Source organism: Penicillium robsamsonii (genome assembly GCF_028829455.1).
Source record: "Penicillium robsamsonii strain IBT 29466 chromosome Unknown utg000001l_segment0_segment0, whole genome shotgun sequence".
NCBI lineage: Eukaryota > Fungi > Ascomycota > Eurotiomycetes > Eurotiales > Aspergillaceae > Penicillium > Penicillium robsamsonii.
The window spans coordinates 4,962,502-4,980,162 of NW_026643219.1; the positions used below are offsets into that span (position 1 = coordinate 4,962,502).

The window sequence follows — 17,661 nt, forward strand, 5'->3', positions numbered from 1 at the left end:
CATCATGAAGACTGATCGGGGTTCCAAAGATCAGGAAAGGAAATGGAACAGAATAGATTAATTGTGTAGAAGAATTCATTCACGTGCAATTCAGTCAGCTCAGCCAAATGGAGATAGTCTCTTCTAGATCCCAACAATATAACCCTTAGCACCGAACGTCCTTGAGTCATAGAAGCTCCCAGTTTATATTGTCGGCCTTGGGCCCACAATGGGGTCATGTAGCTAGTTGGATCTCTCCTCTCTTCCTTTCTCCTATCCACTCTGTTCCATAATGAATCAACAACCTCTTTCTCTCTAGAAAACTCACTCATTGAATGTAATTCTTTAAGTATGTCCTATATTTATAGACTATAACAAATTAACTACTATAATCCCTCACATTGATATGTGATGTGTATACTCAGGTTCCAACGTCAGAGATCAATCGCTCTTTCCTCTCCGCGCGTACCTACCTAACTAGGAAGCCACGGTTTAGTATTTAAATTTCGTCCGCAAAATCTCTTCTTACTTCTCTCATTTTCCTACCACTCATGCCCTCTCATCCGGGCCATCTTTTGGAACCTGGGTACGATCGTGTCTCGTATGCGCTGGCCCTTGAAAGGGAGATGCTCGACCAGGTTTAAAGTCACGGCGCACAGGCTCCGTCCATGGGTGGGAAATAGACCTGATTTCCCGGTAAGCAGCACCTCTCACAACACCATATACACAAAACCAGCCCTCAGTCATACCTAAGGGCAGGATAGGGTAACACCAGTGACACTTATCAAAAGACATAATGAGTAGTATTTGGTCACTTTTGTAACCCTGGTGGTTGCCAGTTCAGGATTGAGTATCTGGAATAAAAACGGCGGTCTAAAATTGTAGCTTGTGAAAAATGTTTGCGGATTCGAGGATAGAAGCTCGAGCTTTGTATAAACTCCACAAGCTGAGATCTACTTTTCGATTTTCCTCACATCTCCAACTTGATACAATGCACCTTTTCCGTACCATCTATAAAGCCCTGGAGAATGCTTTTATATACGGCAACCACCTCGCATTGGAGACGGTTTATGGGGTTTCCGCCGTTAGACATCTTGATACGTACGTCGGGGGTCTACCGTTGAGTGATTTTATGCTTTGGCAGTGCCACCAAGATACTGATATAGAGGTCGTGGGGATGAACTGGCCTGATTTGAGAAGATGGGATATAGGTTTGATTTTGTTGAGATGGCAAAGCAGAAGAAGAGCTATGGCTCACGTGTGATTTGACGACAGGTCTGATCAGTCTGATACAGATGTATACTTTCCGATTGAGTACCAGACTTTGTTTTGGACGAACGGCGATTCTGGTGTGACGAACGAAGCCGGAATGACTGATGAAAAGTTGAGGTATATCTGGAACACTGTCTGTAAGATCTAAATAGAGCCCTGCAGTTGGCTCAATGGGGGTGTCTTATTCTGCGTTGATGAGCAGTTCGCCGTTGACCAAACGGTCATCCTGGTATCAGTTGAAGGGTATGCTACTGACCCGGCGCATAACCTCCTCGAGCACTTGCCTTTTCCATTTGTCAAGGGGTTTCTCTTCAGGCGCATCCCTGTGGAGCTGGCAGTCTCGTGTGGAAACAAGAGCAAAAGTTGCTGGAGAGTGGTTAAGCTATTCCAGACCTGGGTGGCCATCCCCTGGCCTACTGCCCGGTGATTTCTAGGAATTAGAACCCTCGTGAACCTATCTAGCTGGGCTTGGGTACTTTGGAGTGGGAGTTTGTTGGTGCAAAGAAAGAAAATGAACAAAAGACCAAGACCCAATTTGCGTTTTAATTCTCATAACTCTCAGGTAACCCTCAGTTGTCTTATGTCGCTACGCAAGGTATGACTCTACGATACTATAAGGCAGTAAAAAACGTAAACAGTATAGAGGACTCTTCTATATATAAAACAAGGCCTTGTATGAAAGTTGCAAAAAAACAATGGATATGAACAGCAAGAAGATTCATTCATACATCCACAAAAGAAACCCATAACTGCACGGCTCCATGAAGTGAAGTAAAACCAGCTGGCGCCACATGTTTCTATCCCTTTTCCTCGCAATTCTGCCCATTCGCCACGAAAAGAAAAAGAAAAAGAAAACAAAGCAGTCATCCAAAGAGGCACAGCAGGTAAGCCACCATATTCCCAAATGCCCGCAGCCGCGGATGCCTTGTCAACATATGCCCTAGAAAACGCCAGAGAGGAGACAAAAGAACCTAACCGAAAACAGGATGCTATGCCACAAATGAGGCCAAAGGAAGCAAAGATAATAAATAAGATCAGACCTGAAGCCATTCACTCATCATCATCATCCAACCCATCAATCATAGCCCGACTCGGCTTCCTCCCAGCCCCATACACTAGCTCCATAAGCTTCGCCTTCTGTTTCTCCCGAACAGTCCGTAGATAATCGTACGTCCCCTCTAACCCACGGATCTGTCCATCGATCACGGCCTCGACGGGCCCAAGCATTCGACCCGTAGAGCCGGATTGCCCATTTCCACTGCCCCCACCCCCATCAATCGAGCCAACAAAGCTGACAGAGTCATTCCGACGAACAAGTGGACTAACTAACTTCCTGCGCAGCGTCTCGAGGTTGACCTTTAACGTGAGTAGTCGGCCGCGATGGTCGACGAGGAGGTGTTTATTGGCGACAGTGCGACTGCGCACATTCGCAAGGAGTTTCTTGTTCTTCTCGTATTTGCGAACGGCCGCGGCATCAGGTCCCAGCACGCGCGTCCACAGAGAAGAAAGCATCTCGCCCTCTGCGCGTTCTTGGGCGTCTGATTCGCGGACTACCGTGCGCTGCAGATTGAGGAATTGGCGGTCGATGGACTCGAAGAGCGCGAAGAGAGCGGTTGAGTGGGTGAGTTCGCTGTTTATTGACTCTTCCAGAACCGAGAGGAACTCTGTGAAGGTGCGGGTTAGGGTTGTGCGTGTGCGCTGTGCGGAGGTCGGCCCGAAGACGGCCATTACGAGGTGGCCGAGGGGCGTTGTTGTTGTTGAGGTTGCCGAGACGCCGTTGTCGGAGATTTGGGCTGAGCGTTCAAGTGCGCCGAGGCGTGAGAGCATGTTGTGCATGTTATCGAAGACGATTGTGGGGAGGGTGCTGGGCGGCTGGGCGGAGAGGGTCTCGAGCTCGCGCTTGGCCCAGTCCATTACTATTAGAATGGAGTCGATGTCTGAGTCGACGTTTGCGAAGAAGCGGGTTAGCTCGAGGGAGAGGGACTTGAGGGAGTCGGAGAGTTCGTCGAGTTGGCGCACGATTATGGGGGCGCTGGTCATGTTTGTGCCGCGGACGGACTCGCTCAGGTCCCAGACTGCGACACCGGTTTCTTGCAGGGTGCCGATTTGCTGAACGCCGTTTTCTGAGTAGTATATCAGTGGTTCGAAGGAGCGTGCGAAGCCGGATAGCTTTACTAGATCGGGGATCGATTGCGGGAGGCCTGGGAGGACCAGGGCACGCATGAACGCGACTGAGAGGAGGAGGATTATGATAGATAAGGTGGTGTTAGACTTGGAGCTGGTCATGCGCTCGAACTTTGAGCGCAGGTAGCCAAACAACGCGGCAATAGGTTCTCGGTGCTGGACTTCTGCACGCACTGCAAAGCGAATGTCTTTATACATTCACAACAATCGTTAGTATACCCGCGCCTGCAACTGAAACCAGATCAGACAGGGCCTACAGTTGCTCAGATTCTCCGCGCCAAAGCCCACCCCGTCGTCCTCGGGGCTGTGGCGAGGTGTGCGTCCTGTCGGAGCCGGGGGCGGGCTTGGGGATCTTCCATGGAGGGGGGTATCTGCACCCGCCGGTAGAGGCACATTAGCCGCAACAGAGATGTCGCCCGGTGTGGCACGATCGACCTGTCTACTCTTCGTGGGACTCTCGAGCGCATCCTCATACTGTGGGCTTGGTTCGCGCGACTGGGATGGGGAAACACTCAGCCCGATTGTGGGTTTCAGCTGCAAGCGATCCTTATTGGGGTTATCTTTGCGCAGGTAGGGCTGGTGGCGATACCATCCACTGCCCTGGACGTATTCGGGTTGGTGGAAGCCTGGAGGTGACCAGCGCTCCTGGGCGGGGTCCTCGATCTCTGCATCTTCCCCATCTGAGTCTTCAGACCGGAATCCGGAGTGTTGGGATGGCAGAGCGAACATTGGGGATCTGTGGGGGTTGGTATTGTTCTCGAAGTCTTCGAGCGACGCGTCCAGGGATGGATGGTCGTCGAAGACGTTGTCTAACTCGTCCAGCATCCCGGACGGCGTATCGCGATAGTCGCGCCTCGGAAGAAGAGGCACTGCAGTTCTCAGCGACGAAGCGCAGATCAATGCCTATGAGTGGCGAACACTTGCGGTTGAACCGCTTTAACTTGATTAAAATAGAGTGGTTAGTACAGCGCTGGGACGGATGTCTCATGCGCTAGCCGTTACAGAAGATATCTGCGCAATCAACCCCACGACAAAGATGCGATAAGGTATGATGCGATGCGATGCGACAAAGCAGGTACTGGATTCTAAATGGCGATACGGGATATCTCCGAGATAGCATTCGATAGTTGGTGTTGGACAAGATGTGGTCAGCAAACGCGCTGGAGATTAATATGAAACTGGGATCGAAACGCCTTGGGTGCAGGAGGAAGACGAGAAAGCATCCCCCTCACTTGTATCCAGGTCGAGGAGGTTGGGCCAATCAGCCTGACCCCCTGCTCAGTCATGTGCTCACTCTGGAGACTCGAGGGCCAACACGGCGTGTACATATCAGATACCGAAAATGTACAAGGGTGATACTCGACAAGTACTTCCAGTTTGTGTGGTCCGAGCAATTAGTATGGATGTACTCGTCAAGTACCAGTCAAGTATACTCCGTGCCTGACCGCCCATGTTTGCCCAATCGATACATTCAGGCCCCAACCAATCATAACTCAGACCTCCATGATAATCCGGAGAATCTCAAAACACTTACAAACCTTCGTTTGCAGTTCTATAAAAAGAGTTGAAATAAGAGGAGAAGATCAAATCTATTGTGGGTCATGGAAATTGTAATAAAAATACAGGCCCGGTCCTTGGGAGAGTAATCAACCCATGGCGCCATCCCAGACTTCTATGGGGAGAAACAGAACAAAAAGCCGGGGAATAAAAAAGAACATCAGGTCGTTTATGCGGTGTTTTCCTTGAGGTAGCTATGTGGTTGTTAGTTGGATACTGAGATGTGGGTTCGCGGGTAACGTACGTGATGAGATCGTTGCGCTCCTTGGTCTTCTTGAGACCACCGAAGGCCATCTTGGTACCGGGGATGAACTTCTTGGGGTTCTCGAGGTAGGAGAACTATGAATCGTTAGCGGCCGATCGGAGGCTGAGCTGGAAGGTAGTTGGCACTTACCAGACTGTTCTCGTTCCACTCAACATTGGCCTGCTTGTTGGCGTCGGTGTAGGCGTAACCCTCGGAGGAGCCAGTCTTACGGCCGAAGAGACCGTGGAGGTTGGGGCCGACCTTGTGGGGACCGCCAGCCTCGGTGGTGTGGCACTGGGCGCAACGGGTCTAAAAAAAGAGCTGTTAGTTTTCTTCTTTCCTTTGTCTGCGCGTGAAGCAATAAAGAACGTACCTGGAAGAGCTTGGCACCCTTGGCGGCGTCACCTGAAGCGAAGCTGAGATTAGCGATCCTGTCGGCTTCTTTTTTGGCTTCTTGAATGAGGGCCTCTGCACGCTCGGCCTCACGCATATCGATGGTCGTCAAGGTACAGAGCACATCGAAGGTAGTCATGTTGAATAACTGATGCGTGGTGGTTTGGGGGGAAGGTTGCAGCGATCCGCAATTGAGAGGTAGTTAGGTTGACGAGGAGTCGCAATGTGAGAGGCAAGGAAATGTGTCAATCGCTATCCCAGGTAACAAACAGTGTCGCCATTTAGGAGTTGGATACCCTCACTTCCTTCCTTCGACCTCCACGGCATCCATGGCGACTCCCCGTTCAACCTGTGAGCTCAATGGGGGAAGGGAGGTAGCTTACCAGGGGCGAAAGATTCTTGCTTCTTAGGGGCCATTGTGAAGTATTAAATGAAGATAATAAAAAGTTATTATGACACTGTACTGTACAGAAAAATCTGGGAAGGGAGAAAAGAAAATCTGGTTATTTGTACTTGGCCCCGACGCTCTCTCTCGTAATCCGCCTCTCCACCAATCAGAAGCCAGATGATTCAGGTAGACGGGCGCAACCGGGAACTTCGGTGTGTCTGTTATATACTCCGATACGCTTCTAGGTTCTACATTCTTGCTCGGACTCTTCAATGCTTGGAACAACTGGAACTCACAGCTTACTCGTGGCAAAGAACTAACATGCACACTCCATATTCCGCCCCCATGATATCATCACTTCATCATTAGCTCAGAACATTGTAGATGCGGGTTCTTGACCAGCATGTTGTGCATATACAAGCTTCAAGCTTCACAAACTGAAACATCGAATTTCTCTCCCATACCGTGTCCATATTCCCCCGGTCATCTCTCGTGCGCGTCCCCCTTTCTCCCTGGAGAACTGGAGCAACTTCCTGATCCACCCCGGCTTCGAAATAGCGGGATTCCCATTCGCCCGAGCTGCTCCGCTGGTGGTCCGATGTGTGGATCCTGAGGCAGAAACGGTTTATTCTCGATTCATTCTCGGCAGCGAATGCGATTTTGCCTGATGCCGAGGCAGTAGAGTTGACAATGAACTTTCATTAGTTTGTTTACATGTAGTATGAAATGACGCTGACTACCCCCTATAGTTTAGAGCTATTTCTCGGACATTTTCAATTGGTGGGAAACACGGGAAATACTGGATACTAAACCATGTGAAATTTCCCAAGGTCAAGTGGCCTCACTTTTTTTTTCCCAGCCCCAAAATAGTTAGGATATGCGGTCAGCTGGGTGCATCTCGACTGAAATCGGCATCCGATGCCCCGATAGAGTCACGTGATATAAAACCTTCTCCAAAAATTGCATCTACGGTTCCACATCTAGATAAGTCAACAAGATCAGCCCAACCCCTCCACACGAGCAAAAGGCCAAGAACAGCAATCCCAACATGCCAACTCCAATCCCGGGCTTCCTCCTCCCACGAGGCCCACCCTCGGCGTTGACCCTGCGTGCCCTCCAACGCCAAAGCGCGCGACGCAGCTTCACCTCGACCAGCGCCACGTTGAGAAAAGCTAGTAAAGGCAACACCAATCCCAATGCCAATTCCAAACCCCGCGTTCTCGCAAAACCCGACAGATTCCGCCCTCCGTCGCATCCCCAACGCCTCACGACTCCATCTCCGAAGAATGTACCCGCAGGCCAACCATTCGAGTATGGCCCGCGCACGACAGAGAAAGAGCGCGTGCAGCAGAGCAAGACGCAGTACCCGGGCATGTTCCCGCCAGAGGGGACAGTGATGTTTAAGTTTCTGACGAGCAAGTGGATCCACATTTGGATTGCATTGGTGAGTTACCCACAGCACAAACAATAGTTCTGGGTGTATCTCCAGATCTAGCTTCGGATCTGAATTTGCCAAAAGCAGCCCCGGCAGATTTAGTAAACAATTAACTAACCAATCACACAGAGCGTCCTAGTCTCCTGCGCCGGGTTCACCTTCACAACAAACTTCAAAGCAACCTCTCCGTTCGCGCACCTGCTACCATCGTGGTCGGGTCTTCTGACGTCGCCCGTCAGCACTATCTCGCAGGCATTCTCTGTGTGGCGCATGCATGTGCAACATAACTCGATGCGCGTGCGGGAGCAGCGACACCGCCGCGTTGAGGACGCGGAAAAGAGGAAGCAGTACCGTATTGCGCATGGGCTTGAGGAGGCGGAGCCTGAGAAGAAGAAAGATGAGGGTGCTAATGAGGTTGATTCTCAGTCTCCTGTTGCTGCTGTTGAGGGTACAGAGGAGTTTGTTGATTGGGAGGGGAATAAGAAGCCTGTCAAGAAGTGGTTGGGAATTTGGTGATTGCTATTCTCTACTTACCTTGGGAGGTAGGTTATTTCATCCATATCTACGGGTGATATAACTATCCAGTTATAGCACAGCCTACATAGGCTACACATGCTGTCTATGTGGTTTGACTGTGGGTATGTATCAACGGGTCCTATATGAGAGGGACTTTCGAACACCCCTCAAGCAGTGACGTTGGTGTAAATGGAGTTCAATCCATTTTGTATATTAGTGTCCAGCTACGATAGGAGGATTATCTCAACTTCACTTGAACGATGAACAAAAACGATTTAATCAAAAGACAACGCTTTTCTCCAAACTCCAGAAACAGCGACCTATCAAATCAGATATCAAAGTCGCAACCTGAAAGTAATGCTGTACTTGTTTACACATACATGGCCATGAGATATGGATCGAAGTAAGAAATCATTGCACCTCAACCCCCTCAAGTCCCTCAAGGACTTCCTCGCCAACACCGCCCTTACTGAGGACAGTCTTAACCATGCGTGCAATGACACTGCGCTTGACACCACCCCTTCGTGGACGCCAGACACCCTCGACCTCTTCCTGACCACCAGATTCCTCCCCAGGCGCCGCAGAAGCACCGAGCATATTGACATTCTCGGAATTGGGGATACCAGGCTGGGTAAGGCGGGAGGGGGGATCGATCGAGCGGATCGAGAGCAATTTCAAAGTCTCAGAATCACTGTTGCGCGTAACAGAGATAGCCAGGACGGCGTCTGCGACGGCGATTTCTTCACGGTTAGGATCGAAGATGACGTTGTCGCCGACGGAGATCACAAGCAGCGTTACGGGAGGGCGGACGGGGTATGATGGTGCGGCGGAGAGAGGAGATTTGGAAGTATTGGAGCGTGGGTAGAGATACTCCGCGGCAGCCCAGTCATCGTCGAAGAAGGGATCTTCTTCACCCGTGGACTTGAGTTTCGGTAGCTTAGTGCTGAGGAGTGCGAGGTGGGTTGTGAGCGAGAGGAGGGGGAGGGGGTATGCGAGGGGTTGGGAGAGGAGCAGGACCTGGTAAAAACATGTTAGCAGTGATCAAATGATACCTTTGGAACCCAAAGACCGAATACGTTCTGAGAAACTTACATCAATATACAAGCGCCAATGCCACCGCTTGTTAATAACGAGTCTTCCCTTCAACCCACCAGCCATCTCCTTCGCGCCATCCCCATCCCCACCAGCAACAGAGCCAACCAGACTCTCCCGCATCATCTCACCCAAAAACACAGGCAGGGCATCATCGTCCCTAAACCCGGGGATCTCGATCGACATCTGCACCCACTCTCCCTGTCCCGAAACAGCGGCTGAGCCCTGCTCGCCCTCGCGGTTCAGTGCATCGCCATGCTGCGCCAGACTGCGTGAGTCGAGCGTATCGGCTGCGAGAACGGTCTTCTCGACTTCCGCTTTCACGCCGACGATCGCTTGCGTGCCGTCTGCGAACCCGATGCGCGCGCTGCCGTTCGCACCAGGCAGAATGGTGGTCTCGGCGGAGAGAGGACGGAATTGTGTGGGCGAGCGGCCATCTGGTCGGATTGGGTTCTTGGGTAGGCTGAGGGAGGTGTAGAGGTAGGAGAGTTCGGCGGGTGAGAGGTGGGGGACTTGAGAGGCGGAGGAGGCTTGTCTTTGGTTTGACATTTTGGCGGAATTGGTATTTGTGTATGGCGGGCAAAATATAGTGCTGTATTTTAAAGGATAGAGCTGGAGTTGGGTTGCGCGAGGTTAAGCTCGTAGCTGTTGGTGGGCGGTTTGATTTTGTGGTGATCGGCCCGCGATTTGTGAAAAGTGCTTGCTGGGGCGCGTTCTAGATATGCTAAGGTGTTGGTGGCTTCTATTCCAAGCTATTGCCAGTCTAGTTTCGACTGGTGAGGTAGTGCCGGGAAGCAATTGAGGACAAGAAAAAAAGTTGGTAGAGTCGAGCAGAGCAGTCTCAATCAGGAAATCTTGATGGGCGACGGATGATCGTTGTTCCGCTGATATCGATCCATGTACAGCGTACGAGTATAGATGCTATGTGATCTTTCTCCATTCACTATGAAATTGTGAGATAGAATGACCTCTTTTCTACAGTATGATATAATTTTCTACGTAGGTTGAATCTACAGTCTTTTCGGTCGACAATCCCACCTTCCCGCGCTGCTACTCATGTTCCATTGCCACTAGCCCCCCCTCCAACCAATTAATTCGATAGAAACCTGAGAGAAATAATAAAGAAGTAAGCCTTACAAACAAGTATAAAGTCTTAGTATAATATTTGGAGTAGATTCATTGCATATGTAGTAAGCTGTATGTATGGGCATGGCACAACGGCCAAAGGGGGATGTATATTACAAGAGTATAGAACGGACTGGATCCAAGCCAGCACATTGAGATGGGGTGGGAGGAAATGATACAAGAAATCGAAGCAGGAGGTAGGGCTATGACAGGAATATGTAAATGCAGGGATAAATAAGTGATAGAAAAATGATAAACAAGAAGAATAAAAATGGGAATAGCGGTAGCCTGACAATGTACAAGCGTGGGAAGAAAGGGGGGGGAATTATATAAACAAATGAAAAGAGCGCAATATTCATCGAGAATGATGTGCAGATGTGCAGATCCGATATCAGATGTATCGGATGAAGAGAGGGTGACCTAATAAGGTAGAAATGCGGTGTATGATGCGACTTGCGCATGTGGTATCAAATGTCAAAGAAAGAAATCACGCCCCGAGTAAATGGTAAAACGAAAGGACTCCATGAAAAGGAAAAAGAAACGAGGCCCGGATCCATCTATAAAAATGCCTGTAGGGGTATGAAGTAGGGGAAATGAGAAACTTGCAACGAGGGCGAAAGTCCAATGCCCATATGTGAAAAAGAAAAACAAGATAAAACACCTTCTGAAATGGCCAGACACCTAGTGAAAAAAAAACAAAAAAAAAACCCGAATTCATACGCCTTGAGCTATGTTGCTCGGTGTTTGTTCTGTTGTTGTGCAATTTTGCCGAATTTTGTGCTTTTCGCAATCGTAAAGGATGTGGTGTGGTGCAAAGATGGTGGATGGGGCACTTAGATATAGTTGGATCCACGGGCGAAGTAGTCAGATTTCTTGTTATGATACTCGGACTCCTCGTAAGGAGGAGTGGGCCAGTGACGGTTTGTGGCCGCGGGATCGATCTTGTGGATGTTCAACTTGCTCGGTGTCGACTGTTGACCAAACGGAGCACTGTCCTTGGCCGTGGGTGACGGTGTAGGATAGGGGTTCTGCACTGCACGCGAGTTGTCTGACTGCCGGTGAGTACGACTGTGCGAGTCGACAGCCATTGACTGAGTCTGAGCCAGGCGTCTAGCCGCCTTGCTGGCGGAGTGCAACACCTCATCAAGCAACTCATCTTCCTCCTCAGGAGTCTCGTATCGGTGAACCGGGTGGGTAGACATCTGCATGGCACGGCGAGTCCTGCTAGAGATAGGAGTAGCGTTATTGCTAGTAGCCTGAGGCATTGACTGGCGCTTGGTGTGGCCGTCAGTGGAATTATGCAGGTGCACCGGGACGTTGCTCATTGTGGACGAGTCCAATGAGTACTTGACACATTGAAGAGCCTTGTCCAGCTCGCTCAAGTCGGAACCTTGCTTTGGTTCACTGGTAGGCCCATCAAGAGCCACTGACGAACGGTTTGACCAAGGGATGCAACCTGCGTTAGCCTCAACGTCATCAGCAGGTGCTGATTGGTTTCGTCCAGACAATCTGCGGGCGCGCTTGCGCAGGTGCGAAAAGAAACTCTCCTTTGTGGTTGGGGTGGTGGTCCCGGAACCATTGAGCATCCTTTCGGCCTCTTGACGATTCGCGTCCGAGTAGTGATTCCCATTGGAGTTGACGGACAATTGACGGCCGATCTTAGAGCTGGCTGAGGTGTTGGAGGACTTGGAAGCCTCGCTGTGCGCCACGGTGGTGTTCGCCTGGGCCGTGACGGAGTTGGAGAGAGGAGAGACAGGGCGGATAGAAGGAAGGATTGGCATCGGTGCACCGCTTGCCCAGGTAGCCCGCTTGGTGTTCACGGGACGCGGCTTAACAGGCTGGATATCAGGCACAGTAGCTTGAGCAACAACCGATGGCCGGGCAGGGCTGTCATCTGCAGTAGGCACAGGGCTGTCTGACCGAACGACCAATGATCTTCGGAACCATGAAGGCTTAGAAGACAATGTAGGAGAGTCGCCAGGAGTAAGAATGGGTGACCTGAAGCTTTTCTCGGACTGCTTGCGGCCCAGCAGTCTCGACGAGGTGGAGGACTTGGGCCGCACCGGATCAACCGCATCTGCGAAATACTCGTGGTTAAGCGCCTGGGTAGATGTTGGGCGGTTCTTAGGGTCCCACATGAGACACCATGTGACGAACTCGCTAAACGCCGCGGGCCACATTGGGGGCTGGAGCACGGATTCCATCGCGTGAGGTGCCATCTTCGGGAATGTGAAGCCGAGCTTGTGGGCCAGGCGCGATCCTTCGCGCCATTCACCACCACCAATCTTGGCGCCTGACTTGCTGTACCAGTTCCCTGGGCTACCCATGATCTCACACACACGCCAAACTTGATCTACCTCGTTGCCTCCCGGGAACAGGGGTTTTAATGTGGCAATCTCAACTGCCATGGCGCCCATTGCCCACATATCGACTGGTGCCGAATATTCTCCTGCTCGTAGGAGCACTTCAGGTGCGCGGTACCAGCGTGTGGAGACATATGTGGTGTATGGTTGTTTAGAGTGGGTCTCACGGGCAAGACCAAAGTCGGCGATCTTCACCGTGTAGACAGGAGGGGTGGAAGGAGGAGTGACAAGGTTAGAGTAGCGGCTGAAAGCGGAATCATTGGGAGCGGAGGTCGAGACGAGGATGTTCTCTGGTTTAATATCGCGGTGGAAGAAGTGGTGTGCGTGGATGTGGTCCAGACCGGACAAGATCTGGTAAAGAATACTCTTGACATGCTTGCCTTCAAAGTATTTGTGGTCCCGGGCCTTCATCAACTGATATAGGTTGCCATCCATGTATTCCATGCAGATGTGAAGCTTGTGGGAGAGGGGGTCGAGGAAGATGTCGAGGGCAGGGACGAGGTGGGGGTGAATGGGTAATGTTCGAAGGAAGATGACCTCTCTCAGATCTAGACATGGACCCAAGGAATCAAATGTCTTCTTCATTGTTTTGATCGCAACCTAAACCGATGAGTCAGTAGAAGTACAATACACCACCAATATTGCTATTCCTTACCATAGTGCCTCTGCGGGCGATATGAGCACCGGCGGTCCGCACACGTGCGACGGCAACACTACCGAAACTTCCATCGCCAATCTCCTTGATGACTTCGAAGCGGTCCTCGAGGGTTGCCATGGAGGTATGGGACCCCCGGGTGGGTGTATCATATGTGACGGTCATGGTGAGGGTGTATGTCTCTTCAGGTCTGCCAGCAGATCGGGAGAAGAGGAATGTGGAGGAGGGGGTTCTGAGGGGGGGGTCAAGTCAGCTTCCGACATTCTCGGAAGATCAGGCGTTCTTACAATTATGTAGAGGGGAGAGTATCGCAGTATCCCCGAGTGAGTGTGTATGTATAGATATCAATTGCAGCAGGTGTTCATGTCCGAGAATCAGAGCCAGAATATTGGGTTCCCATTGACGGAAAAGTAAGGAGTGACGAGGTAGTTGGAGGGGGAGCGACGGTGGTCATGTAGTGGGCGATCTGGAAAGACTGAGGACCGGGCACGATGCAATAAAAAGGAAAATCCAGAATAGGAGGAGACCCGTTCTGGTGGAAACTGGAGGGATCGGAGGACCGAGGGTGAGCCCCTGACGCGGTGACAGCTTGAGCTCCTAAGACGGGGCCGTGGAGACGGTAAATTAACGACTTTCGGTCGTTGCAGATCAGTCCACCGTGGCGAAATACGGACGAGGTCACTTTGGAATATGTATAAGAGAGTATAGAAATTTAGTATAAGAGTATGTATAAGAATAAAGAAAATGAAAGGGAAGAATAAAAGGCATCGCACACATAAGGCGCATAGAGGGGGGTTCTGTATGAGAATCCAGACTTGAATACTGGATACTGAAATTATACCAAAAGAAAAAAAGAAAAACTAATTTACGAAAATAAACCAAACAGAAAACGAAAATAAAACGAAAATAAACTGAAAATAAACTGAAAATAAACAAAATAAACCAACCGAAACCAGCTAAAACCCCAAATAACGGGTTGATCCCGTCTCAACCAATGGGACACTCATCGTGGTAACGGGTACCTTATTTTACCATACCAAGTCCCCAGAGCTAAAACATTGAAAAAAGAAAAGAGAAGTCTCAATTATTAATCGTCGATATTGACTAAATACCGCGCTATGTACTTACGGAGTACAACATACATATTTTATAAACCCAATATGGTTATCACATATAATTCCCTCGGTGTATTTATCATCTGATGCACGGCGACTAATTATTGAGGAGGTTGGGCATACAATAATTATGTGCAGCCTGTAAACGTCGCCCACGCAGCTTTAGTCTGCGCTGTTTGGGGTCTGTCAGCAGGAGTTGGGCCGCCTTGGTAATTTATTAGACTCGAGGGAATTGGCTGCCTCGAACTATCCTTGTGTCACTCTAGGGCTAACATACTCTACGGAGTAATATCTCCTACAAAACAAAGACATCTCATCTCGACTTTGAAACAGAAGGACACCCTAATCTCCTTGGTTACCACATCTTTGTACGAGTCACTTCTAGCGGAGATGTACCTGGGTTCTCCGTTGACGTACCAGATGTACGATGTAAGATGTACACAGCTCGCAGACTGGGCGAGAACAGCAAGGAGAATCCATTCCACTTCGCCATCGCATGTTATGTCATGTCCTACCCTCGGAGTTCTCCTCTCCCCCAGTTGCATTCTCGCACGGATAGTAGAACACCGGTCTTATTATTCGGCTTCTAACGGAAAATCCCTGTTTCAGGGCTTCGCGTACGGAATAGTTGGTGTTGACCTCTTAGATTTGATATTGGTTCGCCGGACATCCTGTTGCCTCTTTTGTTTTTCCATGCGCCACCTGATCTCCTGATGCATCGGAGAGAAGAGGTATCTCGCTGTCTCTTTTCTGACTGATCCTTCGACTGGTTGGGACCAATCACATGGAGCATACCAACGTAAGATGCTGCCACGGCCATGTGGAAGAGAATTCGTAAACTAGGTTCGCGGGTGGACGGAAAGGTTCGCGGGATAGAAAGACATGTAGCTTAAGCCGCGGTGAGCCGGGAGTTGCATATGATGCGTTCGCTTTTTCTTTGTTCAAAGGTACACGGGTCTGGGCCCCGTATGCTTGGGAGATCATTGACAGGTTTCCCCAAGCCGTCTCCGATTGGGAACAGCGTAGGATTTTCTTTGTTGATATCCCGTCTCAAAGACATGTTAGACTGTTGCCATGGCTGCCGGTGTGTGGACGTATTACAAGATTATAATGTCCAGTACGGAGTACATTGTACAGTATCTGTATTCCTTGTGGTTTAATAGACTCTAATCAAAGTGATGACAGTAAGATCATAAACCAAGCCCATTGTGGCCAATTTGCGGCAGGTCTTTGACCGCATCATTCCGGTTTCTCCACAAATTCAAAGCTAGGGGACGTTCGCAGTCCCGAGAACACAGACGTGGAAAAACCAGTGATCAATTCAATAAATCCCAACTCTTACACAGTAAATTACCTGCAGGAAGCGGGATGGAATGCACCTGTCAGATGGACGAACCCTGGGGCAACCGTTATGGTCCCAGATTATTCTGCAAGGCTGATTTGAATAGAATTTGACCAGTCTATTCCAACTCATCAATTCATAACATGCCACCGTTTCAATGTTCGGCGTTCGCCCCTTATTCGATCTCTGTGCACATATAACTCAAATCCCAAGGGCCGTACCGAAACGAAACCAAGGTTCGAATTTAGTGGGCCGATTTACTTTTTTTTATTCTTTTTCTCTAGACCGCACAATAGTCTTACTATTCGGGAAAAAACAAGACGTGGAGTACACACCGTGTACAATATATGTACGATAGGAATTGTACAATACGGAGAGACAATATTCACTCAACATTCCACTTTCTCACTTTCTCACTTTCTCACTTTCGAGTTATGATTCGTTCAGTGGGGCTTTATACTCCACGTCTACCAACTACAAGCCAATTATCACCTACCAAAGATCAGTAGTACGATGGAGTCTTTGCACTAACAATGCCATTGGCCCCATTACCCAAGGAAATCCACTTTATCCGGTTGCTGTGCCTATGACGACGCTCTCTTATCCCTCTCACAAACGCCTAGTCACGCACCGTCAATTCAGGGGAATACGGAATTCTCCACAGTGCGCTCATCTAGGCCCGTTCCAGATACCCGCGGAGGCCGCGGAGGGTCCCTATAGGGGAAAAGATTGCAGTGTCGCCACTTAGGCAAGGAGACTAGTTACTTCCCAAACTGCCGGGAGGCGCCGTGTTCCTTTGGCCTTCGAGAAGGCGGTTCCTGGCAATGTGATCATCAAATATCCAAATTTATTGTAAGCCAACGGTCTCTGAATGGTTATGCCTTCAGATGGAGTCATTCCTGTTTGGACCTTCCACTCCATAGAGTGGGAGCTTGTTGGGGGCAAATCCGCCTTGGTCTCTTGCCTCGTTGCCCCCCTAACAGGCCCCCTTCTCCGGAAATAAACACGCTGACAAACGACCACGCGAGATTTCCAGGATGTTCGTACTGAACTTCCTAATGAACTTTCTAGCGATTGTTGGCAAATTACTTCGAAGTTTAGACCTTCGACTTTTGGCACTACTTTTGACACTACCTTCGACACTAAATTACGGCCCACTGCAAACGCCGAAACGGCTGTGCGAATTTCCAGAAGCCGTGGAAGCCGCGGGACACCCCCTGATCGCTGGAACTGTCAGATCTGAGTCCAGTAGATTATCCGTCCCAGTGCGCACGAGGGACCTAATTTAGCTTGAGTTGGCCGTCGGCACTTAATTTCTTTCGTTAGAGCGTCATTAGAGTGGTCCCACTGTCCCTCCAGTCACCCTTACATTTTAGCTCTACGGAGTAATATATGATGCTTTTGCAAATCAGGAAGGTGTCTACAACACAACACACACCAACAGATAGATTCACTTGCAGAATTACCTAGCACTAGTCCTCAATCCTACTTAGTGTATGGAGTACACAGTGGCAGTGCCACTTACTGCATGTCATAGATCTTCGTGTAATTCTGGCTCCGGGTATATTTAGATCGTCAGCTAAGGCAGCCGCAATGACTTGCGTACCGCAGCAATGTACCGACAATGTGAAGTGATAGATGCTCTTCCTCCCCTGTCCCTATCGCCCAAACTGGGTCCTTTATGTGTGTCATACCGAACTAGCTTCATCCTTTGCTCTGTGAACTATATGTTAATGTGGACCTCGACTTTTTTGACCGCTTACGGGTAGCCTTTTCTTCTCTTCATGTGTTTTCCTCATCAAAAATATCTAATTACGTATACTGGGTCTTTAAATAACTAGAACTTCTCCTTTTAACTAACTTACATTCTTGATTAATTATAATTAAAAAAGCGAAGACAAACAACCATGCTTTTTTTTTAAAAAAAAAAAAAAAAGAATTGATTGCAATCAAGTTTTTATGTATAATTAAGGAAGGTTCAATATCTTGTACTTTTTGTTC

At 49.5% G+C, this 17,661-nt stretch overlaps 6 protein-coding genes across 6 annotated transcripts; 2 read left to right on the plus strand and 4 right to left on the minus strand.

Annotated features, from left to right (window-relative positions):
* Positions 1 to 1,206: 1,206 nt before the first annotated feature.
* Positions 1,207 to 1,678, plus strand: N7447_001953 (uncharacterized protein; the record flags this gene model as incomplete). The annotated part of the gene is made up of 3 exons (XM_057226229.1): positions 1,207 to 1,237; positions 1,275 to 1,368; positions 1,414 to 1,678. 3 exons carry the CDS (start codon positions 1,207 to 1,209, stop codon positions 1,676 to 1,678), a joined length of 390 nt encoding a protein of 129 aa, XP_057090245.1.
* A 623-nt stretch (positions 1,679 to 2,301) lies between these two features.
* Positions 2,302 to 4,260, minus strand: N7447_001954 (uncharacterized protein; the record flags this gene model as incomplete). Its single annotated transcript, XM_057226230.1, has 2 exons — positions 2,302 to 3,608; positions 3,693 to 4,260. 2 exons carry the CDS (start codon positions 4,258 to 4,260, stop codon positions 2,302 to 2,304), a joined length of 1,875 nt encoding a protein of 624 aa, XP_057090246.1.
* Positions 4,261 to 5,161: 901 nt separating this feature from the next.
* Positions 5,162 to 6,046, minus strand: N7447_001955 (c-type cytochrome; the record flags this gene model as incomplete). Its single annotated transcript, XM_057226231.1, has 5 exons — positions 5,162 to 5,186; positions 5,237 to 5,331; positions 5,387 to 5,545; positions 5,610 to 5,641; positions 6,013 to 6,046. 5 exons carry the CDS (start codon positions 6,044 to 6,046, stop codon positions 5,162 to 5,164), a joined length of 345 nt encoding a protein of 114 aa, XP_057090247.1.
* A 1,019-nt stretch (positions 6,047 to 7,065) lies between these two features.
* Positions 7,066 to 7,968, plus strand: N7447_001956 (uncharacterized protein; the record flags this gene model as incomplete). Its single annotated transcript, XM_057226232.1, has 2 exons — positions 7,066 to 7,461; positions 7,582 to 7,968. 2 exons carry the CDS (start codon positions 7,066 to 7,068, stop codon positions 7,966 to 7,968), a joined length of 783 nt encoding a protein of 260 aa, XP_057090248.1.
* A 411-nt stretch (positions 7,969 to 8,379) lies between these two features.
* On the minus strand, positions 8,380 to 9,609 carry N7447_001957 (exosome non-catalytic core subunit RRP42; the record flags this gene model as incomplete). Its single annotated transcript, XM_057226233.1, has 2 exons — positions 8,380 to 8,985; positions 9,061 to 9,609. The coding sequence occupies 2 exons, from the start codon at positions 9,607 to 9,609 to the stop codon at positions 8,380 to 8,382; spliced, it is 1,155 nt and encodes a 384-aa protein (XP_057090249.1).
* Positions 9,610 to 11,018: 1,409 nt separating this feature from the next.
* On the minus strand, positions 11,019 to 13,368 carry N7447_001958 (serine/threonine-protein kinase; the record flags this gene model as incomplete). Its single annotated transcript, XM_057226234.1, has 2 exons — positions 11,019 to 13,148; positions 13,204 to 13,368. The coding sequence occupies 2 exons, from the start codon at positions 13,366 to 13,368 to the stop codon at positions 11,019 to 11,021; spliced, it is 2,295 nt and encodes a 764-aa protein (XP_057090250.1).
* Between the last annotated feature and the right edge of the window lie 4,293 nt (positions 13,369 to 17,661).